The sequence below is a fragment of the Sarcophilus harrisii genome, chromosome 2 (assembly GCF_902635505.1).
Source record: "Sarcophilus harrisii chromosome 2, mSarHar1.11, whole genome shotgun sequence".
Classification (NCBI taxonomy): domain Eukaryota; kingdom Metazoa; phylum Chordata; class Mammalia; order Dasyuromorphia; family Dasyuridae; genus Sarcophilus; species Sarcophilus harrisii.
Window position 1 is genome coordinate 479,593,615 of NC_045427.1, and position 26,017 is coordinate 479,619,631.

The window sequence follows — 26,017 nt, forward strand, 5'->3', positions numbered from 1 at the left end:
TCTGAAGTAGGGGAAGTGGCTAGTGAGACATATTGAAAAAATAAAGTTCACAAAATTTGACAGTGGATTGGATAGGGAGGGAGAGGAAAGGAGAAGGAATAATATAGAATGACCCCAGGGTTTCCAAGCTGGGTAGTTGGAGGATAGTTGTGGGTTCAACAGATGCAGGGAAAATAGGAAGAAGTTTGAGGAGAAAGATAATGATTGAGAAAATTTGGAGATCATTTAATCCAATCTTTTCTCCTCCCTGCCCTCAAATAAGAAAACTGAGACTCAGAAGATCTGAGTTCAAATTCTAGCTCATCTACATGATGTCAACTTGGGTAAGTTTCCTCATCTGTGAAATGCAGATAATAAGGATAATCATTTAAACTATTTTAAATTAACACAAGACTTATTACCCACCTCATAGGCTTGTGATCAAAAGCCATTTATACATTTAAAAATTATTCTATATCAACGTGAGGTGTCACTATTTACAATGAGTCTAGAACAAAACCAGGCCTAGAAAAACCAAGATTTCCTAACTCCCAGACCAAGGTTCTTTCCCAACCTGTTGGTAAGGCACCAATGCAATTGAGCAAGTATTCATTAAATACCTATTATATACTAGGCATTAGGAATATTTTTTTAAATGGTAAACAATTTATTTTCAAAACATATACATAATTTTCAACATTCATCCTTGCAAAACCTTGTGTTCCAAATTTTTTCCCTTCCCTTCTCCCCGCTCTGTCCCCTAGATGGCAAGTAATCCAATATATTTTAAACATGTGCAATTCTTCTATATGTACTTCCACAATTATCATGTTGCACAAGAAAAATCAGATCAAAAAAGGAAAAAAATGAGAAAGAAAACAAAATGCAAGCAAACAACAACAAAAGAGGTGAAAAAACTATGTTGTGATCCATACTCAGTCCCCAAAGTTCTCTGTTTGGGTGCAGATGGTTCTCTTCATCACAAGACCATTGCATCTGGCCTGAATCACTTCATTCAAACAATTCATTTTTTAAAATTTATAAATAGCTCTCTATTTTTTCCAAATACATGCCGACACAGTTTTCAACACTGTTCTTTGTGTTCCAAGTTTTTCTCCCTCTTTCTTCCCTCCCTTTTCCCTTGATAGTAAGCAATCTAGTAATATAGGCCCAGTAATGAAACTGTTTAGATTAAAGGGTATGCACAGTTTGACAGCCCTTTGGGCATAGCTCCAAATTGCTCTCCAGAATGGTTAGATCAGTTCACAACTCCATCAACAATGTATTAATGTCCCAATTCCCGTATGTCCCTCCAACATTTATCATTATCTTTTTCCTGTCACCTTAGCTAATCTGAGAGTTATATATTGGTACCTTAGAGTTATATTAATTTGCATTTCTCTAATCAATACAGATTTAGAGCATTTTTTCACATGACTAAAAATGGCTTTCATTTCTTCATCTGAAAATTGTCTGTTCATATTCTTTGACCATTTATCAACTGGAGAATGGAAGCCAGAAATTCTAATGTTGGCAGTGAGGAAGATGGGCATTCTAGGCATGGGGGACAGCTTGTGCAAAGGAATAAAGTAGAAGGTAGAAGAGAATGCCAAATCTGGGGAATAGCAAACAACCCAGTTTGGCTGCAATTCAGAGTATAAAGGGGAATAATTTGAAATAAGTCTAGAAAAGTATAAGCTGGAGCCTGATAACAAAGGATTTAAAATAGCAAGGGAGAGACTTCTAGAGATAATAGGGAGCCATTATAGGTTATTGAACAGGAGAATTATATGGTTAAACTTGTGCTCTAGGAATATTATGTTGTATCTATGCAGAGGATATATTGTAGAAAGACTGGAGGGCAGGAATTCAATTGGCAAGTTGTTACAGTGGTTAAGGGAGAGAAGTTAGGATATCCTGAATCAGAGCGGTAGCCTTATGAACAGAAAAGGTGTGAGGATGGCAGTAATGACCATAGATGACACAGGAGTGTATTCAGGAGGAGGCACAAGCCTGAATACCAGGACCATTGCATGTGCAGTTTATGGTGATGATGATGATAAAAGTGACATCCATCAATTAATACATGTTTATTAAATGCCTGCAGTGTACAAAGTATTTTGTTAGTTTCTGGAGAAGATCTAGAGTTTAGTAGACTCAGTCCTTATCCTGAACAAGTTTAATCCAAGTGGGGTGATAAAACACAGATTACCAGAATATACTCTAATCCATGAACAATATATTAGATAGCGATAGGGACAGGACCTGTGATTTTATGAGTGTAAGGTTACAAAATAAAGTGATAAATAATAAAATTGTATGGAGGAAAGTCACTACCAATTATGTTTATCTATCAAAGAAGGTTTCCTGGAGGTGATGCTGTTTAAGCTGAATTTTAAAGAATGGAAGATTACTTCATGGAGACATAAGAAACAGGCATAGAATATCATTCAGTTCAATTTACTTGTAATGAGAATTGAGTAGATAAGACTTATGTGAGCCATGTCTATCTATAGGGTGCTGGATGCAGAATAGAGTGCTGGGGTGGGAGTAGGGAGTAGGGAGGCTTGCCTAGGTCTCCTACTAGCTGTAAGGTTCTTTAAAGCTGCTTTATTTCTCTGAGCCTCAGTTTCCTTATCTGTTAACTGGAGAGAATAGTATCAGTTACTGCACAGGGTTGTCCTGAGGATCAAGAGATAATATATGCACAGTTTAGCTATTATTATTAATAGTATTGTAAAAAATTATATTATGATTACATATTATTAATTATATAATGCAATATATTAAATATTATTATTATAAAGGTAAGCTGGAGGGTTTTGAATATAAGGCTCAAAAAACCCTCCAAACTTTGAATTTTCCTTAGTAGGCACCAAAGGCTATTTAGTAGGAAAATGCCAACACCTGATCCATGCATGAGAAAGATCCTTCTGCCATGGGGGTGGAGAGGAGAGCATAGAAGCAGCATAACCTGTTAGAACAAGAGATTGGGAAGAGAATTTAAAAGATCATTGAGTCGAAGCTCCTCCTTTTACAATCAGAACAAGAGAGATTGTGAGGCCTAGAGGTACACAGCTATTAGCAAGTGTCTGAAGTGGGATTTAAACCTAAAACTTCCCTGACTCTCTCCTCTAGCGGTCAGCCCCCGGCATTGGGATACGTCACCAAATTATTGCAATAAACCAGACTGGTGTAACCAGGGCCCATCTATCTATGGCCCACGGAGGGAGTGGTGGTGGCAAGAAGGAGAGAGAAGAAAGGGCAGAGATGGAATTAACGGGACGTGCTGAATGTGTGAGAAGTGAGGAAAAGGGGGGAAATCAAAGGTAATTCCAAGGTTACAAATACCGGAGAATTTGTGAGTTAAGGAAACGAAGAAAGAATAGGTTTGGGGAAAAGATAAAGTTTGGTTTTGAATTGTTGCAGGTTGAAGGACTGTGGGACATCACAATCGGTGTGTTCTTATCCTTGGTGGAGATGCTGGCCTGAAGCTCAGAAGGACCACAATGAGGAAGAAAGAACGGGTAATCCTCCGGACATCGCCATCCCATCTGAGGACCACAGACTTTGGGGGGGAGAAGGATTAGAGGAATAAAAAGGTGAGATTTACCTTGCCAACCCTTTATTCCCTTCCCTTTAGTCTCCTCGCCTGCCACTTCCTTTACGGCCCCCCTCCTTTCAAGATCCTCCTGCCTCGAACTGGTGGGGGAATCCCCTGTCTGCCCCAGGGGCAAGCCTCTTTTCCTGCCTCCCCCCACGCCCCTTCTCATTACGGGAGGAAGGAGAGCCTGGGAGCCCCGCAGCTGCCAAATTCCACTCTCTCATTTCCTGCCTTTTTAGTCTTTAACCAGGAGATGGCGTGAAGAGGGCTGAGGAAGAGGGGCTGGGGAGAATTCTGGCAAAGTTTGCTCAGGATGCCCGCGTAGCAGCTGGCGTTTTCCTTCTCCAGGGGATCAGAAGGAAGTTGCCTCAGTTTCTCTCATCTGTAACAAACAGCTAGCTGTTCTCCAAGGCTCTCTCACGCTGCCCTCGGTCCCACAGCCTCTGCCTCTAACGCCCCATGCCTGAGAATCGCCCACTCCCGCTCCCCCTCCGCACCGCTCCATCAGCTCACGCCCTGGCTCCCCGCCGGACCCAGCGTCTGCAGCCCGGAGGCCGGGCAAGGAGGGGCCTGGCGGGGCGGCTCAGCGAGAGCCACATCCCCGAGACCGGCTCTGCCACGCCCCAAGGTCAAGGCCCAGGGCGGGGCCTCTGAGCCCCGGCTGCGCGAAGGCTTAGGTTCTCTGGGACATTTAGGTCCAAGAAAGGCCAGAGATGCTTTGGAGGCGGGAGGGGCTGGGAAACCCGTTCCCTCTAGACCGGTCTTCCCAGCCCCGGGACTCGCCCCTCCCCCAGACGCTCCTCCCCTGATCCCGCCCCCGGGTTCCCCCTTGCTTCCAGCCGCGGTTTCCCCCCTTTCCCCGGCTCTGCTCGGCCCCCAGCCTGGCTCGGCTCCCCGAGCCCCGGGGGCCAACGCTGCTCTTGTGGCCGGTTTTGCCATGCGCCCGCCGCCCTCTGCTCTCCTGTTTCTGCTGCTGCAGCTGCTCGGGGGCAGGCCCTCCTGGGGGTCCTCGGAGCCCCCGCTTCCAGCCGTGGTCATCGCCGTGCTGGCTCGCAACGCCGGATACTCCCTGCCATACTACCTCGGGGCTCTGGAGCGGCTGGACTACCCCCGGGCCCGCCTTGCCCTCTGGTGAGAGACCCCGGGGAGCCTCCCTGCCCCCAACTCACAGTCCCTCCTTTAGCTCTCCTCCAGAGCTTGTTTTCTCAGGACACTATCGCCCGTGTCGTGGAACCGTCGCTCTGTGCCCCATCCCCAGTCCTGGAGGTTCTTCAGACCACGGGGCTCCCCACCATTCCCCACTTCCCACCCCAGTTGGGCCTGGGCCCCGGGACCCTGCGCCTGAGCTGGCGTCTCCACCATCTTCTTGGCCGCCTCTCTTCCCCCTTTCTGGGAATTTTCTCCTTCACCCTCACCCCTTTCCTTTCCCCCTCACTCTCGTGGCGTTCCCTACCTACTCATTAAAGCCCTTTCTTTATATCCACCCAGATGTGGATCCATCCTCTCTTCTTTTCCCTTACAAGCACTTCCATTCCCTCCTTTCTCATTCCAGCCTTATTTGCTCTCCCAGGACCTGTGGTTGGATCTGGTCGAGTAGAGGGGGTACAGCTGACTGCTTGCTGTCTTTCCCCAACTGGACTTGGTTAGACTTGTGGAAAAGAAGCTATGGGATTTCCTCAGGCTGCTGGCATCTTGAGCTCTAGACAACTCTGGTGGAGAATTTTACCCCTTTTCCACATCTTCTCTGAATATGGGATCTGATCAAGTCCAATGCCATTTTTACCACACCTTCTCGTCTCATACAATTTCTCCTTTTGGGGATGGCGCGAGATACCTGCCCTTACTTTAAAGATCTGGGTCAAAAGGAAGGGGATCAAAGGATATCCCAGTTAGGTTAGGTTAATTTCTCAGGCTCTCCCATAGAGAAATACTCTGAGCCCTGAAACAGCCGAGGGAGGGTAGCAGAGGACACACCCTGGAACCCAGAGGGCCTCCCCTCCCCCTTCTATGGAAATCGGTGAAGGGACAAGACCTGGTGGGGAAGGGAGGGCTGGATTGGACAGGGTGAAATGACTGACTCCCCCTGTAACCTCCTGCCCTTGGCCGGTGAGGGGTGGTGTGGACTGGTGACCAAGTGAGGTCTCCCACAATTCCCACAATTTTGGGCCCAGAGAGTTGGTCCCCACCCCTAGCTTAGAATGACACGTTTGCTCTCAAGTCTGCTCTTTAAAGGAACAGGAACATTTATAACCCGGGGTTTTGTTTAAATTTGCCCCATTCCCCTCAGTAGAGAGAAGCTAAAGTCTTCCCTAACTCTAATGCCATCTTTAACTTACCACAGTGCTTTTATTGTTAATTGTTTAAAACTGCTTTGTCCTCTTTCCCTATGAGTTTGGGAGCTTGTGACAAGGGGATCCGTGGAAGTGGTCATTCTTCCCTGTTTCTAGATCTGGAGACTGTGACCCAAGTTACCACTGAATCAGGGGCCAGCTCTCTGTCTCACTGCTCAAGAATCTCTCCCTTGCCTCCCCACATCTCCCACTCCTTGAACTTCTGGAAATCTTTCACTAAGTATGAGATCATTTAAAACTCATCAACCAAGGAGAGCAATACTGTCCCTTTTGTAGCAGATAGGGAAACTGAGTCCCAGAGAGGGAAAGTGATATGATTACTTTTTAAGTTTGTGAAAGAGTTGTGAAAGAGCTGATGCCCAAACTCATTTCTTTCCACTGTATCTCTAGATGGAGGCAGTGTTTTACTTGGGAGAGAGTCCAAGGTTTGGACTTAGATGACTTGGGGTCACATTTAGGCTTTACCATGTAATACCTCTATAATTAGGGCTAGTCAATAGTTCTCTCTGAGCTGTTTCCTTAATTGCAAACAGGATTCTATATATATGTTTATTCCCCCCCCCCCAGACACAATTTAGTTAGCTCAGATGACTTAACTTCTGAGCCAGAATTTGCAATTTTTTTGTGCCCAAGATAAACTGCATGAAACTTTGTTTCAAGTGAGGGAAGTTGAAGCAGAGGCTCTGGAGGCATCGTGAAGCAGCTGCTGAGGAAGTCACTTTGGGGATGGAATAAAGATCAAAGCAGCTAGCTTAAGGATACCTCTAAAGGTGTCATCATCTCATGGCTTTCTATTTTGTTATTTTATTTTATATCACCTATATTTCCCAATAGAGGGTTTCCTGAAAGTCTTGGTGCAGATTTAAACTAGTAGAGCTTAAGTTATTAGGATTTGTACCTACACTAAGATTTTTGGGATAGGCTCTATATTCCTCCTTCCAGAAAGCTCAATCATATACCCAAAAATAAAAAGTTCATCAAAACTAACCAAAGTATCACAAAAGTTTGATGTTATATACAGTGCTCCACATCCATAGCCTTCTACCTCTACAACCTCTACAAATCAGGGGAGGAGGTACATAGTTTTATGTCTTTTTAGTGGCAAAACTTGGGTTTTGTATAGCATTCAGTTCTGATTATTTTGTTGTTCTTTTTATATACATTACACATATAGTTTTCCTGGTTCTATTTATTTCACTTTGCAGTTTATATATAGCTTTCCCCCTATAAATTGAAATATTTTCAATGCAGCTACGTGGCCCAAAAGATAAGAGCATCAGCCCAAGAGTCAGGAGGACCTAAATTCAAATCCAGCATCAGACAATTCCTAGCTAGGTAATCTGGGGCAAGTCACTATTTGCCTCAGTTTACTCTTCTGTAAATAAGCTGGAGAAGGAAATGGCAAATCATTCCAGTATCATTAGTAAGAAAACCCAAAATGGTCTTATGGAAAACTGAATATGAATGAACAGCAATGATTATTTTACAAATTAGATGATAAGCTGAATTTTTTTAACTATTGCTGAAGGACTGAAAGTTTTGTCAGTGCCCTTGAACAAAGTGTCTCTAGCTGTGCCTTGGTTAGAGCTCTTCTCAGATATCCTTGCCTTGAAAACAGTCAGTCCTTGTGTGGAATATAACTGGACAGGTCTGGCACAGGATATGGGATTCAGTCCTCATTTGAGGAGTTCGGGTTGCTGTCTAATCTTTCTCACCGAGCCAGCTCTATACCTGTGCCCAGATCACAGGTCACTCAGTCTTTTCCCTTCCTCATGACGACTCTGACCACAGGTGTGCCACAGATCATAATGTGGACAATACGACAGAGATACTTCAAGAGTGGCTGACTGCTGTGGGTAAGGACTATGCAGAAGTGGTGTGGCGACCTGAAGGCGAGCCAAGGTAGGTGGAGTTGGGGATCAGAGATTCAGTTCAAATTAATTGAATTTAACTTTGTGCTAGGTTAGGAATACAAAGACAAAATAGGAATACAAAGACAAATACAAAAATGAAACTCTTGTACCTGCTTATTTTACTGGTGGATACAACTGGTATTCAAGAATCAGCAAAACAATTTAGGGAAAGAGCATTCATAAATGAAAAAAAAAAACAGAAAAAGATTATATAGAAAAACCTATGGCCAAGCCCCATGGTGTGCTGTATCTGAACTAAGGAACTAAGAGGAAGCTCAGGATTCTAAGAGGCAGAGAGGTAAGAAGGGAGAACATTCCAGATATGGAGAGCAAGCCTGTGTGAAGATGTAGTCGTGGGAGGTAGAATATCCATTGTAAGGAAAACATTAAGTCAAGGGAATGGCTGTTAGAAAGCTTAACTGGAATGTAAGCATGTATGAAGGGAAGTAATATAGAATGAATTTGCAAACATGGAATATGGAATGGGAATTAATATGGACCCAGGGGAAGGGATGTAAGACAATGTCATTTGTAGTTCACAGGAAGAGTCTGAGAGCTCTTTCTGTATGAAAGCCTATTCTGAACTAAAGACAGTTGTGAAAGGAGCTGGGCTTTAGGATAGGTCAGCCCTAACAAAAATATAAGTTGAAAAGCTTAACTTTTCCATCCCCAGCCTTGGTTATAGGTCTTTTCCCCACTCCATCTACCTCTAATTAATAAAAAGTATTTCCTTTTAGCAAGCTTATGGTCCATTAAGGTCCCTGAATCATTTCTCCAGGAATTTTAGTTTACTTACCTCTCCCTAGTGTCCAAGTTTTCTTCATTTTTCTTCTAAAACTGATGGGCTTGGACTTGATGATCCTAAGTCCTTTTTTAGTTATGATAATTTGAAATTCCTTCCTATTTTTATTATCAGGGACTTTCCAGGTGGTACAGTCAATAGAGCTCCTGGGTCTGAAATAAGGAGGATCTGAATTCCAATCCAGCCTCAGACACTAGCTATATGATCCTGGGCAAGTCACTTAACCCTATTTGTTTCAATTTCTATTCTATAAAATGAGATGGAGAAAGAAATGGCAAGCTATTCTAATTTTGCCAAGAAAACCCCAAATGGGATCAACAACAACCAAATAAGGAGACAGTAGTGTTGAGTGTAATTCATCCCAGAAGACAGATGGTTTAGAGGTTAGTAGGCTGGACTTAATCTGGGGACTCTGTTCCTTACCTAACTTTTTATCTTACCAAGCTCTCATATATTAGGCACTGTTTAATGAATGAATGATTTCTCTTCCTAACCCAAACTCAGGGCATGGAAGGGCATGACAGGCTCCAGTGAATTTATTTGTACTAATCTACCAATGACTTCTAGAAAGTAAAGTGAGTCTCTTACAAATTAAAATTTGCATTTTAATACAATTCCAAATCTTAAACTAAAGGGATGAGAGACAACTCTCTTGCTCAAGGTCATATAGTTGGTAAGTAGGAAAATTATAACTCTAGACCCCAGGTCCTTGGACTCCCAGATCAGCAATCCCAAGGAGTGATAAGGCCACTTTCCCTGAGGCAGTGTTCTGGTTTTTGATCTTTGACCTGATTTGATCTTTGGTACAGGTTGTACCCAGATGAAGAGAGTCCCAAACAGTGGACCAAGGAACGCCACCAGTTCCTCATGGAGCTGAAACAAGAAGCTTTGGACTTTGCACGAGCTTGGGGAGCTGATTATATCCTGGTAAGAGAGTCTCCATCATTTATCCTGACCATTTGGCCTACAAAATTTCAGGGATGCCACTCAGTTTCAATGGGTCATATCCCTGATCCAGTCACTCTATCACTTCCCCAGAGCATACCAGAAACTCCAAGAAAGGTCCTGTATCTACTCTGGGCCCCAGAGGAACTGGTAGGGATATTCCTTGGTTGGCCCTGCCAGAGACTGACTGGTCCATGACTAATCCTGTCTTGTTCACCCCTAGTTTGCAGACACGGACAATATCCTAACCAACAATCAAACCTTGAAGTTCCTGATTGGGGAGGGTCTACCAGTTGTAGCCCCTATGCTGGACTCCCAGACTTATTACTCCAACTTCTGGTGTGGGATCACCCCACAGGTGAGGTCCTAAACCTAATATGTTTTGAGACTCAGGAGCAAACTTCTAACCTGATTTGAATGGAGTTGGGGTATTGAGACTGGAGTAGATTCTTCCAAGAAAGTGTCTAGTCATAATGGCAAGGGTGGATGATATGGAAATGTAGAACCTGATGGGGGAAAGGGGAAGAGCCTGGCAACCCCCCAACATTCCTGGTCCCCCTTTTCCCCCTTAGGGTTATTACCGAAGAACAACAGATTACTTTCCTACCAAAAATCGACAGCGTCAGGGCTGTTTCCAAGTGCCCATGGTACACTCTGCCTTCTTGCTAGCCCTTCGGGGCAAGGGAGTTGACCAACTGGCCTTCCATCCTCCCCATCCCAACTATACATGGCCCTTTGATGACATTATCGTTTTTGCTTATTCTTGCCAGGCTGCAGGTGAGTGATTGGGCTTGGAATCATGGAATGTTAGATCTAGATGAGAACCTAGAACAGAATGTCAAAGCTAGAAGGAGCCTAGAATATAGAGTATTACAGATAGAAGATACATTAGAACCTAGAGTGTTAGAGCTGAAAGGGACCTTAGAATATAAAGTATTAGAGTAGGAAGAGATCTTAGAACACAGAATGTTAGAGCTAGAATGAAGTTTAGAACATTGAATATAAAAGCTGGGAGGGACTTGAGACCACAAAATATTAGAATATAGATTCATGGAATGGGGAGGCCATAAAGGAATTTGAAGTCTTCCCTGGGAAGCTGGGATGGGAGTATGAGGAGGACTTTTACTTACTTTTTGCATCCTGCTAGTAGGGAAGAGATCAAGCTAAAGGGTAGGTAGAGCTGAAGAAGGGAGATACCTTTAGTACTTTGAGATTCTTTGATTCTCTTCCCCTCTACTTTGCCTCATCCTTCCAGGTGTCTCAGTCCATGTTTGCAACCAACATCGATTCGGTTACATGAATGTTCCAGTCAAATCACACCAGGGGTTGGAGGATGAGAAAATCAACTTTGTCCATCTAATCTTGGAAGCCCTAGGTGAATAAGTATTGGGCTATGGGAGGCAGCACCTTCTCTGTCAGTGAAGGAAACTTCACTGACAATGCATTTCTTCTCCACATTTATCCATGCTTTGTCTTTCCTCTCCCCTTCCTGTCTTCCTTCCCTGGATTTTAGTGCTAGCCCTTTCCCAGTCTCTACATACTCTTGTTCTTGGTATAGGACCCAGGACTGTAGGATAGTAGTTCACAACTAGAAGGAATTTCAGAGGTCACCTTGTTTAAGCCCCCATTTTACAGATAAAAAAACTGAGACTCAGAGAGATTTAATTATTTATCCATGATAGCTGGTTCTCTACTTGTAGCTTTACTGTAATATCTCAGACCTTCTACACTATTTCAGAATTCTGCTCTCTCTTCATTCCAGTAAATCCAGAGCCCTGGGCCAAGCAGCCAGTGCCACCCAGCAAGCATCTTGGGCTGTCAGAATTGGAATAATCTTAGAAACCTTTCATGCCAACTCCCTCATTTTACAGTTAAAGAAAATAAGGTCCAGACAGAGGAAGTAGAACCAGAGCCCAGACTTACTGTTGCCCAGTCCTGAACTCTTTCTGAAATAGAAGAGAAGATAGTGGGTCTCTAACTTACCCTTAAAATCTCTCCCCCCATGTCTCAGTTGCCCTGGTTTCAGTTTGAGACCCTACTTTACTGTGACACGAATTCAGTCATTTACCATTATAAAATAATAGGGTTGGATTAGATGATCTCTAAGGTTTCTTCTAATTTATCCTATGGAATGGGAGGTTTAGAGGGAAGGAAGTAAAGTGACTAAGGACCAGAAGGAACTAAGGCTAAATTCATGACCTGATTCTGGGGGTGGATTTTTTCATCACAGTGGATGGCCCACCTATGCAGCCTTCAGCCCATGTGTTCCTGTCCCCCAAAAGACCCAACAAGATGGGGTTTGATGAGGTATGTGTCCTACAGGTCCCGGGGTGGAGAGGGAGGGAGGGGCTTGGATGAATTTCCTTCCTTGAGCCTTCATTCCTGAGTACATTTGGTTTTTCTTTGTTTTTTGGCCAGGCAGGGTTAAATGACTTTCTTAGGATCACAGAGCTAGTTAGTGTCAAGTGTCTGAGGCCACATTTGAATTCAGGTCCTCCTGGATCCAGGGTCTGTACTCTATCCATTGTACTACTTAACTATACCTCCTGAGTGCCCTTGCAGACAGAAATAGATTAGATTAGATTGTAAGTCCTTGAGAATAAATACTATTTTTTGCCTCTCTTTGTATCTCTAAATTTAGCACATAGTAGGCACTTAATAAATGTTTATTGATTGATTAATATTGAAAAAGAGAGATTAAAGATGCATGAGACAGAGAGATGATGCTCACTAGTTCTGTTTCCTAAGGTTTTTGTCATTAGCCTAGCCCGTCGGCCCGAACGCCGAGAACGGATGCTGAGCTCCCTGTGGGAGATGGAGATTGCTGGACGGGTACTGGAAGCTGTAGATGGCAGGTGAGAACCCTGACTTGGTTGGTCTCCAGAAAAAGGGCTATAACTGACCTCTGAGTCGTTGATGAAAGGGGAGAGGAACTTGTTTCAGATGTGAGGACCCGGATGGATGTTCAGGGAGGGGATGACTTGAAACCCAAGCCAGTCCCCTCCATATCTTCCTACAGAGCACTCAATAGCAGCTCCATCAAAAGCCTGGGTGTGGACCTTCTTCCTGGATACTATGACCCCTATTCTGGCCGCACATTGACCAAGGGAGAGGTGGGCTGTTTCCTCAGCCACTACTCCATCTGGGAGGAGGTGAGGACATAGGCCTAGAGAAACCAGGACAGGGAGAAGTGTTCAACTCTACAAATGTTAACTAAATGTACAATGTTCTTTTCTCTAGTCATAGGGAAAACATCCCTGGGATTATCTCTCCATCACTGCCTTTGATCTTTCACTACCTTTGGCCTTCTGTAATACCTTGTTCTAGTAGCCACCAATTTCCTCTCTTATATCTTCAATCTTTCTGTCTCCTGTCTACATATAAGTCCAGGTTTCTTCAATTCCCCCAAAGCTATCCCTCCATTCTTCTGTTCTATCCAGCCACCCTCCCATTTCCTCCCTTTCTCTGCCACTTTTCAAACTAGTCTATGCTGGAAGTTTCTTTGCTGTTCCTAATCAATCTAATCCCATCCCTTTGTGATCTGGTTTCTGGCCCCATTTCTTTATCAAAATTGCTGCCTCTGAGCTTAGTAGTCTACCAGTCCCCCAAATGAATAGTCTATTAAGCTCTCTAGCCTCCTTTTAGTATTTCATATCATTTACCATACCCTCTAGATATTTTTCCTCACTCACTTTGAGAGTCATCATGGCCTTGGTTATCCCTCTCCAATTATTTTTTTTTCCTTTAGAAAGCCTTCCTCTGGCTCCTTATCCTCTCCTCGGCCTTTTAAAGCATGTTTCCTCCTCCCAACAGTCTATTCTTATTCTTCTTTGCTGTATTGAGTCTGTCTCCTTTGCCAGTCCAATTCCTAGTTTCAGCTATATAGAGTACTCTCTAACCTCTATTGTGAGGATTGATTTCCCTTCTGAGCTTCAGACTTTTATCTCCAAACTGCCTGCTAAATATCTCCACTTGGATATCCCACTAGCAGCTCAGAGGCAACCTGTCTAAAACCGTGCTCATTGCCTTTCCCTCTAACTGTGCTCTTACTTTTGACTTGTGGCTCTCATCTTTTATCAGTTTCTTTTGTTTGGGCTTGCAGGTACTCTTAGATCTCTCCTCCCCATCTCTGTCCCTTCTGTCCATTCTGTTACCACGTGTGTCAATTCTGCCTTCATGTTGTTGTTTAGCCATTTCAATAATGTCCAACTCTTGGTGACCCATTTGGGGTTTTCTTCGAAAAAATGCTGGAGTGATCTACCATTTCCTTGTCCAGCTCACTGAACTGAAGCAAATAGGTTTAAGTTACTTGCTCAGGGTCACACAGTTAGGAAGTGTCTGATTTGAACTGGACTCCAGGCCTGGCACGCTATTCATGGAGTTAATTAGCTTCTCCTGATTTTCTTTGAGAAATGAATTGATTTCCTGCCAAGGATGACCCAGGAAATGGTACCTAATTGCCAAATATTTCCAAATTTTATAACATAAAGCTTCTAATATAAATTAGGACACAAAACAACTTAAAAAACTAAACATACAAGATGATTAAGTCACTCACTTTTCTTGGAGAAGATCTGACTGTTATGACTAGGAAGAGTCAATCCACAACCATAGATCCCTCAACAGGAAGCTCTCCTCTTATGAGAGTTTTTCTACTTGGGCCCTATAAAATCAGAAGGAGGTTTTTAGTAAAGATCTGGGGTATGGAGCTCTTCTTTCCTGTCCCACCACTGCCACTAATTGTCACAGGGGAAATTTAAACAATAAATAAAAAGAATTTGTTTTCTAAGTATAATGTAATTTATTAATAGGGCATACCACCAAAAGGGCATATCTTTAGTGATATGCCTTTGTTTGTGCCAAAGACTGTCTCTGTAACATCTGCTGAATCTGTCCCTTTCTCTCTATTCCCACTGATGCCTAATTCACCTAACAAGGTTTCCTGCCTCTACTCTCTCAAGCTCCTTTTTCAAGTTTCCTCATCAAGCTGCAGCCAGACTGGACCCTCTTAGTTTCTCAGACTCATTCTAGACTTTCTCATCTCCGTTCTCTTTGATCAGTCTCTTCCTCATGCCACAAGCCTATTTATTATCTTACGGGCCTGTGGATGCCTTCCTGCTTTGCAGCCTTTGAAGTCCAACTCAGATGGTTTCTCCTTCAACCAAGCTTTCCCTGAATCCCCTTGTGCAAGTCAGTAATTCCAGAACTCTCGGAAATAGGAATCATAGTGATTCATGTGTGTTTCATGGTCCTCTATTTTCAGTCAGTCAGCAAGCACTTATGATGTGCTCTCTATGTGCCAGGTACTGTGCTAGTCATTGTGGGTACAAAGATTTAAAGAGAAGAGTCAGAGAAAGAGGGAGACAGAGAGAGGCAGAGAGACAGAGACAGACAGACAGACAGAGGCAGAAAGAACAATTCCTGCTCTTGAGGAGCTGATGTTTTATTGGAAGAAGAGAGGTTATCCCAAGTCTCGAAACTGTGCTAAGACTTTTGGGACACTTTGTATCCCTACAGTTTCATAAAGATGGGAATTTGTCTTACCTCAATTTTGTATCTGCTGGCACATGCTCTGCATACAAAGTTGCTTAAGGAATGATTGTCCTGGGGGGAGAGCACCTTTGGGACTTCTGTTAACGAAAATCTGTCTGGCCTTAGATGGTACCCCCCAAAATACGAGGTAGAGGATTTAAGAGATGGACAAACGAGGTAGAATGTGTTACATCTGTGAGGAGGAATAAAATGTTTTAAGATTTCAGAGAAGGAAGAGATTGTGTTCTATCTGGGAGGATCAGGGAAGGCTTTTTGTAGGTTTGAATTGGTTTTTGGAGTTCTTGAGTGGGGAAGCCGAGGTACAGGGGAGACAATGCCTCTAGAAGCTCGAGGCGATGAGTGTGCGGGAGAAGGTGGGGGGTCCTCAGGCTTTGAAGGTGGACCCCTCCTTCCCTGTATGTACAGATGGTCACCCGGGGCCTGGAGCGGGTGGTGGTGTTTGAGGACGACGTGCGCTTTGAGTCCGGCTTCAGGCAGCGGCTGGAGCGGCTGATGGAGGAGGTGGCTCAGGAGCAGCTGCAGTGGGACCTGATGTAAATTTTGGGGCCGGGGACGAGGTGAGGTGGGGAGGGGAGGACCTTTCCTGGCAGAAAACTGCTGGGGCCAAGTTGGAACAAGGCCCTTTAACCAGCCAGGCTCCTTCCTTTCCAGGCAGCCCTCTGAGCTTGCCCTGGATAGCGCTGGGAAGACTTAGCCAGAGTGGGGAGGCGATGCTTGGAGGGGGAACTTTCTGTGATTATCTGGGTCTCTCTAGTTACCTGGGGCGCAAGCAAGTTACCTGGGAGGAGGAGCCGGCTGTGGAGGGAGTGCGCCACCTCGTGGTGGCCAACTACTCCTACTGGACTCTGGCCTACGCGCTGTCCCTCAGCGGTGCTCGGAAGCTGCTGGAGGCCCAGCCTCTGGGCAGGATGCTGCCGGTGGATGAGTTCCTGCCCATCATGTACGACCGACACCCAAAGTGAGACTCAGGAGTGGGGGCTGGGCTGGAGACGGAGGAACACCCTTTGCTCGGGGGCTCTCCTCTGCGTGCTAGGCGGCTGGCTTTTCCTTCCTGGGCTCAGAGCAGGGCCTGGCTGCACAGGAGGGAAGCCTCACCAGGGTCCATGCCACCTCTCTCCTGCAGTGAAGACTACAAGAAGCACTTCTCCCCCCGGGATCTGAGAGCTTTTGCTGTGAGGCCCCTGCTTGCTTTTCCCACCCATTACGCGGGGGACGCCCAGTGGCTGAGCGACACAGAGACATCCACCATCTGGGACGATGACACTCAGGTCACGGGTTGGAATGGCTCTCGGAAGACCCTGAGGGACCCGAGGCTGGACAGGGTGGGCAGCAGTGGACACAGCCTCCATTCCACTTCTCACGATGAGCTCTAGTGCTGGGGGTAAGCAAGAGGGAGAACTGGAGGGGAGGCTCTGGGGCACTACATTCTCTGTTCCTGTAGCCAAAACTCTCCTGCCTTCTTGGGCATCAGGGCTTTTATACGTGACTTTTTGTCTTTCACTTCCTCTGTCTGTCTCTCTCTCTCTGGTTTTGTATTTGTCTCTTTTTCCTTTTGGTTTTTCCTCTCTCATCTCTTAGGTTTTATCTGTGGATCAAAGAATGAACCTCCAGAGGAGACATGGGGATCTCCAACCAGGAGCCAGGGAGAGCTGGAAGAAACTGGTTTCCCTAAGTCCATTGGAGAGATCGTTGCTGTTCATTTTGGCGTTTCTTTACCTGCAAAAACCAGGACCATTACCACTGTGATTCCCCACTCCTATTCCCCCAAACTACAGCAAACCATTTCCCTTCTCCACAAAGGTGCTAAGGCAAGGGGTCTATCAGTCAGCTCATTTTATACAGAGGGTAGGTGGGAACTGAAGGCCTGGGAGTCTCTCTCAAGGTAACATATACACTAATTTAGTTACAATGATCTAGGATTTCCCTAACAGTGTGTGTCTATGGCAGGAAGGGAGAGACCCTAGAATTCTTGGCTGACCTGCTAGAACCTATGTCCTATTGTCTGTTTTACCTCTCTTACCCTACCTCCATCCTGCATCCCTTTTCCTCTGAAGTTAGGGCTAAGGAAAGGAATGAAATTTGGAAATCTTCCAGGCTGAAGAGGGAAAAAAAGGACTAGGAATCTCAGGTTGGCAACTGAGCCCCCCATTATCACTAGGCAGCAGGAGGAAATCTTTACTGAGGCTGTCACCCCTGATCAGGAGGTTATTAACAGTAGCAAGACTGAATGAACTCTTTGCAGCTTTCTGATTATACCAGCAGCCAAGATGAGAGGACAAATTCCTGGAATATAGAGGAGGATCCAGGCCAGACCTGGTGGCTTGCAATAAATAAATATTTGTTTTGCACTTTAAACTTTGCCCCTGCCTCATCATATGTATATTGGATCTGTGACTCTAAAAGAAGAATAATAATGCTTAACTCCATTTAGCAGATGAGGAAACTGAGGTCCAAGGAAGTCATGGTCACCCTAAGAGTTGGTAGCAAAGCTAGAAGTAAAACCCAGATATCTTAACCTTCTGTCCCAGGCCCTTTCCATATCTCAGGCTACTTGTCCAGACAAGCCAGTCCTTTTCTTCAGAGAAATTACTAACTAAAGGTTGTGTGTGGGTTTCATTGCACCAGCTCAGAAACTCTGGCTGACAATTGTCTTAAAAGCTAGGGACATAGGGGTAGCTAGGTAATGCAGCGGACAAAGTACCAGCCCTAAAGACAGGAGGACCTGAGGTCAAATCTGACTTCAGACATTTAACACTTCCTAGCTGTGTGACCCTGGGAAAGTCACAACCCCAATTGTCTCAGAAAAAAAAAAGTTGGGGAGTGTTATTTACACATTTGACCCTAGCAGAAGGAGGCAAGGGGTGGTCTCTGGCACCAACTAATGGTGTTGGGCGTTACCAACACCTTTGGCATCTGAAAAGCAAGAAAGAATTTTGGGATGGTGCTGAAGCATGAAGGTACCTTGGAGTTCACTAATGTAGAAGCTAAGGAAGAGAAAGCTTGCCCAATGTCACAGTCAAGGCAGTAGCTGAATGGAGCGCAGTAATTTTTTAAAAATAGTATATAATTAAGCAGCATGACCATTCCAGCCCGAGCTCCAAGTCCTCTTGGTTGTATGATTAATTACGAGGGGAAAGCTCTACTCATCCATTCAGCTCTGTGGAGAAAAGACTCAAACATGGAGAAAAAGAGGTATGGAGCCCCTATTTAGTAATGAAACCATAGTTACCTGTCAAAAAGAGCTCTCTCAGATGAATGGGGAGAGAAAGCTGTGGGGTGGCTCTTCCCATCACCCAAGAGACTGAAATTCAGTCAGAGTACAAGAGACCTCCTGCTGCTCTGTACTTTAAGGGCCTGGGAGAGGGCAGGCTGAGTTCGTGACAGGCCAGGTCCTGAGTGACAGAGAGTCCTTTATCCCAGGACCAGTATCTGATACTTGCTGACCTGCATAACAGCTGACTGGAGCATCACACATAGCCAATTTCTCTACCCTACGTACTACATTATTATACATGTTGAAACCTTTGGTGAGGATTTGTGGGATGAAATTTTGCCTTCAGAAAGGGTAGCAAAGGTTATGCTATTGTAGTTAAGGGAACAAAATCTGTGACAAGGTTTGATATTGCAGTCTAGAGTTAGGTGAGAGTCATTCACTTTAAAATTTATTTTATATATGTGTATATACACACAATAAACTTACATAGTGTGTACATATATGTACACATATAAAGTAAAATGCAAAAAAAAAAAAGGATTTCTATGTTTATGTCAGAAGACAAAAAGCCCCCATCTTCGGAAAGAGTAGCTAAGGTCACACTATTGTAGTTAAGGGAACAAAATCTGACAAGGTTTGATATTGTAGTCTAGAATTAGGTAAGAATCATATTCACTTTAAAACTTTATTATATATATATATACATACATATATATACACACACATATACAATACACTTACATATATGTACATGTACAAACTAAAATGCAAAACATTTGTATGTCAGAAGACAAAAAGTGGATTGTAATAGACTGTAAATCTCCATTTTTTACCATTTGATTAAAAAAAAAAAGTATATAATTTCCATTACTTTCAAAATGGTACTACTTGCCTGTGCTTCCTCTTGAATTGTATTCTGTTCATTTAAAAAATGTTTCAATGGCCCTCTTTTTTCATCATCATTATTAATTCCCCCCAATTAAAACAAAGAGGAAAAACAAACTTATAACAAGAAAGCATAATTAAGTAATATAAATGCCCATTTAACAGTGTTCAAAAATGTATGTCCCATGTATACATATATTGTATTTAACTTATACCTTAACATATTTAACATGTATTGGTCAACCTGCTATCTGGGGGAAGGGATGGAGGAAAGGAGGGAAAAAGTTGGAACAAAAAGATTTGCAACTGTCAATGCTGAAAATTTACCCATGCATATATCTTATAAATAAAAAACTATAATAAAAATGTATGTCACATTCTGTATCGTAAGTTCTATCGCATGTCAAATAGATAATGTACTCCATCATTGATCTTTAGGAGTTGATAATTGTAATTAGAGGTTTGGCTTTTTTTTAAAGTTTTTCAAAGTGCTTTCTCTTTATGATTTTGTTGTTCTTTATCATAACTAAATTAGAAATGTTTAGAAGAAATTACCCAGGAGATCTATAAAGACCAAATGAGATAGAGAAGTTTCTAAGAGGTGCAAAAATTTCGATTACAAAAAAATTTAAAAGTCTTAAGTTTAAATTGTTAATTTAACAATTGTTTTTGTTTAACAAATAAAACCAGTGCATCTAAAATGAGAAGAGAAATAAGAAACCAGGGAGAAAATATTTGCAGCGAGTTTCTCTGATAAAAGTTTCATTTCTAAGATCTTAGGGAACTGTCAAATTTATAAGAAAAAGAACCATTCCATAATTAATAAAGGATCAACAGATATGAATAGTCACTTTTCAGAGAAGAAATAAAGGCTATTAATAATAGCCTTATGAAAAAATGCTCTAAATTACTAATAAATAGAAAGCACAAATTAAAGTAACTTGAAGTATCTTCAATGAATATTAATTAAGGTGACAAAAAAGGAAAATGATACATCCTGGAGGAAATATGGAAAAACTTTAATATGAACTAGTCTAACCATTCTGAAAAATAATACAGAATTATGCCCTAAAAGCTATTAAACTATGCCCATTCAGTGATCAAGGATTAGTGCTGCTAAGTTTAACATCATCTCTCCTTCCCTCCCAGTTCCCCCCCAAAAGACTCATACAAAAATATAATGTCTTTTTTTTATGCTAGCAAAGAATTGTAAACTGATGAGAAGCATGTCATAATGGTTAATGGTATATGTGTTAGAATCCTATTGTACTGTAAGAAATGATGTAGGGAATAGTTTTTAGAAAAACCTGGGAAGACTTGTATTAACTGATGCAAAATAAAGTAATTAGAATCAGAAGAATAACTTATACAAACAATATTGTGAAGATAATCATCTTTGAAAGATTTAAGAACCCTGATCAACTCATTGACCAAATATGATTCCAAGGCACTCATGATGAAACATGTTATCTACTTCCAGATAGAGAGAGCTGATGGACTCAGAGTGCAGACTGAAGGATATTTTCTTTTCTTTCTTTTGTTTTCTTCTTATATATATATAATTGACATGGAAATTTGTTTTGCATGATTACACATATTTGAAATTTTTTTCTTTACTTTTTCAAGAGGTAGCAGAAGGGGAGGAGAGAGGGAAAGAATTTGAAACTGAAAATTGAGTTTAAAAAAGAGGAAAATCCTTTTGTTATAAGGGATGGCTCTCAAGGAAGAGAAAAGAGGGATACAGGGAGAAATCTAAGCAATGCAGTAACAAAAGATCAATAAAAATTTATTTAAAAAATAATCTCCTCATAAACTCTTTTCCTGGTACTGTTAACTTTACTTACTGTATAAATTTATTACATTGGTTCCTACAACCTTGGATTAACTGAAATTTTCTTTTTTAGCTTAAATTTTTATCTTTGAATAATAACCATTTTTTATCTTAAAATTTTTAATATATTATTTTGTCAAATGTTTCTTTTCTTTTTAATTTTTAAATCTTTTAAAATATATTTGATTTATTTTGTTAAATACACCTCACAATTATCTAGTAGAAAGGGAGCACTCCATAAGATTGGGGCATGTCCTTAGCTAGCGGGCTAAATCCTGAAAGGGACTTAGTACCCTAAAAGTGTTAGCTATAAGGCAGAAAAGTGGGGTTGAGAAACTTAATGGAGTTAGAAGAGACACCACTACAGTATTGTAGGAGAGAGTGTCATGGTGGACTGACCCAAAGGAAAGCAGTAGCCAAGGATTTAATCCAGAAGTAGATTTTATAGGGAAAATTTAACCCCAGGGACATGACTGAGGATTTCTTACAGGACATGGAAAGGTGAGATTGTTCAAGATCCCTACAACTGAAGGTCAGGTCTCAGAGGTTTAACATAACTTGGATTTCTGACTGGGTGACCTCCCAAGAGGGTGAACTATGGAGCTAAACTTATCTTTATAAAGACCAGATTCTCCTTGTTTGCCTCGGGGATCAATTCTTTAGTTTTGATCTGTTCAAAACATCATTCAGGACTTCATCATCCAGAATTACTGTGTTGTAGAGTATGTAGAAAGGAGCAGAGTAAGAAAAGACCAGATTGTGAAGAAACTTAAAAGCCAAACAGAAGGTTTAAAACTTGATGTTGGAGGTAATAGGAAGCCTCTTTATTGAATTGAATGGTGTTTATTGGGGGGGTGTGTGTGTGTGTGTGTGTGTGTGTGAATGGCATTTATTGAAAAGGATTGTGACATGGTCAAATCTGAGCTTTAGGACAATCAGTATGACAGCTGAGTAGGAAAGATCTTTGGAAGAGATATCTACCAGAAAACTATTGCAACAGACTAGGAATGTGGTGATGAGGTTTTATAACACAGTGTACCAGTGTCAGATGATAGAAGAGATGCTTTAGATCGGAGACAAACATAGAACTGATTGGACTCGACAACAGATTGGATGTGAGAGGGTGGGAGAATGAAGAATTGAAGAGGACAATTGTGTTTTGAGGCTGGGTAGTTGATGCTACTCTTAACAGTAATAGAGAGAATAGTTAGGAATAGGAAGGAATAATGAGTTTGATTCTAAACACATTAAGATTAAGATATTTATAAGGCAGCTAGCTCAAGAGGTCCAATATCTTTTATTTTTTGCCTTTTAGAGTATTGTATCCCAAAGTCTCTTACATGCTAGAAGTTGTTGGATCTTGTGTGATTTTGTGTGCTGATCCCCTTGGTACTTAAACAGTTTTTATTTATTTATTTTTTTAAAATTCTGGATGCTTACCGTATATATATTTAATACTAGAGGTCTGGATTTTGATTCTGACCTTCCTAGGACTTTCTTTAGGACTGATCTGTAGATCATTTCTTCTTTACTTTTCCATCTGGTTCTCAAAGATCTAAGCAATTGTCATTTTTGATTTCTTGAAGCATAATTTCAAGAACTTTTGGGGGGAGGTAAATGGGAATGGGTCTTTTTAGGGAGTACAATGATTCTTTAATTGTCTCTCTTTGACCTGTTTTTCAAATCAGTTTTTTTAAGATATCAGAGATCTCACATTTTCTTTTATTTTTTCAATCTTTTGATTTTGTTCTAATTTTTTTTTTTGCCTTTTTTTCAGGAGTCATTGATTTCTGTTTAGTATTTTTAAATGTTCACAGACTATTACTTAACTCAAATTATCTATTATTTATTCTCCTTCCAGTTATTTCCTTCAAAGCTTTTATTTCATTTTTTCTTGTTTTATTTTTTATATATTTGTGTAATTCTTGGGGAAAGTCTTTAGTCACTTTTGCAGTTGTTACATAATTATTCCCTCTTTATTTGGGGATTTCTAGATCTACGATAAATTTTGTTTATACTGATTGGTGTTTTTTAATTTGCTTTTCTCTCCAGCAGCCATAATTCCATAGTTTAGGTTTTGTATTAGGGCTGTACTCTGTGCTTTGATGCACTTTCCCCCACATTTAATAGCATTTAATTTTTTTCCAATTACATGTAAAGATAGTTTTCAACATTCATTTTTTAAAAAGACTTTTAGTTCCAAATCCCCCCCTTTTTTCCCTTCCCCAGGAGAGCAATCTGATATAGATTATATATGTGCAATCATTTTAAACATATTTTCATGTTAGTCATATGATGAAAGAAAAATCAGAACAAAAAGGAAAAAACTGAAAAAGAAAAAAAAAGCGAAAATGGTATGCTTTGATCTGCATTCAGTCTCCACAGTTCTTTCTCTGGATGTGAATGGGTGTAATTGTCTTGGATCACTATTGCTGAGAAGAGCTAAATTATGCATAGTTGATCATCACATAATGTTGCTGTTTCTGTATATGATGCTCTCTTGGTTCTGCTCACTTCACTCAGCATCAGTTCAATAGAGGTCTTTCCAGATTTTTCTAAAATCTGCCTGCTCATCCTTTCTTATACCACGCTAGTATTCCATTATATTCATATATCACAATTTACTCAACTATTCCCCAGTTGATGGGCATCCCCTTAACCTCCAGTTCCTTGTTATCACAAAAAGAGCTGCTGTAGAGAGCCACAACTCTGGGGAAATATACTTGAAAGAAGGTGTTAACTCAGAGGAATTGATGAGACAATGGTTCTCTAGTTTACATATACTTAGTACTTTGCATGATGATGTAACGGTTCTCTAGTTCACACTATGCTGTAATGATGTAATTGTAATAGGGTATTTAAACTGGGGACAGGAAGTCAGACCAAAGGCAGACTGGCAGACCGCTGGAGGAGACTGGGTCAGACTATGACAGACACAGACTGTGTAAGAGACAATAAAGCCTTTAGACTCTATTCTTGTCCATTCTTGTGGTGTCTGTCCTGCTGAGAGCAAGACCCTTCTGGAGGACCTCCAGAGAGCTAGCCCGAACATTACAAGCTGCTGTAAACATTTTTGCACATGTGGGTCCCTTTCCCTTTTTATCCTCTCTCTGGGATACAGATGGAATAGTGGCACTGCTGGATCAAAGGGTATACTCAAGTTTTATAGCCCTTTGGGCATAGTTCCAAATTCTTTGTTGCACTTTTGAATGGGATTATCTGCTCTCTTTATTCCTACTTGGATCACCTCCTTGAATTAGGCTCCTCTGCATCTCTGAGATTCACAGCAATGGATTTTTAGCACCTTTATGTCTTTTCTAGGCAAGATGCTAGGGAGCCTCTGGTTTCCTCAGGTGTCCCAGAACACCTTTCACTTTCCTTTGAGAGTAGAAGCTGGGCTTGTTTGACTGTTAGCTCTAGCTTTGCTGATGACACACTCTCCAATTACAGGTAGGCTTTTGCCTGACTTTCTATACAGTTCTGGGATGGCGGACATTTACTATAATTTCTCATTATAATAATAAGTTTATTTAGTTTATGAATTAATTTCAGGTTTTTCCTGGAGTAGATATGTGAGAAATTGAGTCCATTTAGACAGCCATATTGGACAGTTAGTCCATGGTCATATCCATTGTCATAAGTCCCCCCTTCTATTTAATAATCCATTATTTACTTGATAAAACTGCACCAAGAAAGACATACATGCATACTAATGTTATTATAGATAAGGAAAATAGATATCAGTTTTGAAGGATGATGAAAAGATGACTTGGGGATTTCTATAACTAGTGTTCTCAGCACAGTGGTTTCTCTTGGAAATGTTCATGGAAATGATTCTTTTTGGGGTACAAGATTATGAACCGAATTAGAGGACTAGAGTAGACACCCCGAGGGATATGTGAATTTCTGGGAAATCTGCAATAAATTCTCCTGATAGTATTTTCTTTCAATGGACCATGAAGTTCAGAGTTGTGGGAAAATCCAGTAATTGTATTCCTTTGATTGAAAATTGAGTTGGACTACAGAGATAGCACCGACTTTCTGATTTTATTTAGTATCCACAATTCATCTTGTTACTTGTCTGGGAAGCTAACATTTCAGTGGTCCAACCCAGTGCTGCTCCTTTGTGGCCACAGTTCATATTGATATAAACCAAGCTATAAATTCTACAGTAGGGTTGGTTATCTCATGTCCCACCTAATTAGGCAAATTCCTCAATTAGGATTCCTGCGCAAGTGCAAAGTCCAGTTTGCTGGTCTCTATACTTAGTTGGTCCTCAAGATTTGAGATCTCACCTATTCAGAGGTTTTTCAGGATCCTTATAGACCTAAATTCTAATAGTCCTCCGTTAGGCCATGTCAATATCCAATTAACATTTTCCAAAATTGCACTCTACAATTCATACTCTTCTTTTTTTGTAAGCAGTGTTTTATTTTTTCTCCAATTACATATACAGATAATTTTTAACATTCATTTTTTTCCCCCCAGGGCACTCAGAGTAAAATGATTTGCCTAAGGTCACACAGCTAAGAAGTGTTAAGTATCTGAGGCTGGATTTGAACCCAGGTCCTCCTGATAGGGCCAGTACTTTGTCCACTGTGCCATCTAGCTGTCCCAGTTTATATTTTTCCTATAGAAGATCCTATTATGGTAACTTTGGACAATCAGCTGAAACAATACCTACTTCTATGCCTACTTGTATTTTTATTTTCCCTTGATACTTCTTAAAAACACAAGGAGGGGAGAGGGGAAGGGAAATTCCCCTATTGACCAAAATTAATTTCCATTTCCACCTTTGCTATTAATATGACAAAAGTCCTAGAATATAGTCAGTGTAGAGAAGAAGATTCTGTCACATCTCAATGTCTATTTCTATCATCATACTTTAAATATCAACCCACTCTTTCCAAGACCCATGTGTACATTAGGAAGACTGGGAC

The 26,017-nt window shown here is 41.7% G+C and overlaps 1 protein-coding gene across 2 annotated transcripts in view; it reads left to right on the plus strand.

Moving 5' to 3' along the window:
* CERCAM (cerebral endothelial cell adhesion molecule) overlaps nt 1-19,238 on the plus strand; it is a 38,486-nt gene extending 19,248 nt beyond the window's left edge. The window contains exons 5-18 of one of the 2 annotated variants that reach the window (XM_031954742.1): nt 3,118-3,308; nt 3,409-4,714; nt 7,726-7,836; nt 9,459-9,576; nt 9,818-9,952; nt 10,167-10,371; nt 10,850-10,969; nt 11,825-11,901; nt 12,343-12,449; nt 12,614-12,746; nt 15,553-15,680; nt 15,902-16,105; nt 16,271-16,528; nt 16,726-19,238. In XM_031954742.1, the coding sequence (XP_031810602.1) occupies nt 4,521-4,714; nt 7,726-7,836; nt 9,459-9,576; nt 9,818-9,952; nt 10,167-10,371; nt 10,850-10,969; nt 11,825-11,901; nt 12,343-12,449; nt 12,614-12,746; nt 15,553-15,680; nt 15,902-16,105; nt 16,271-16,520 (1,782 nt within the window). In that variant the 5' untranslated portion in view covers nt 3,118-3,308; nt 3,409-4,520 and the 3' untranslated portion in view covers nt 16,521-16,528; nt 16,726-19,238. The remainder of the gene's footprint in view (nt 1-3,117; nt 3,309-3,408; nt 4,715-7,725; nt 7,837-9,458; nt 9,577-9,817; nt 9,953-10,166; nt 10,372-10,849; nt 10,970-11,824; nt 11,902-12,342; nt 12,450-12,613; nt 12,747-15,552; nt 15,681-15,901; nt 16,106-16,270; nt 16,529-16,725) is intronic. The other variant, XM_031954743.1, reaches the window with a different exon arrangement.
* The last annotated feature ends 6,779 nt before the right edge of the window (nt 19,239-26,017 follow it).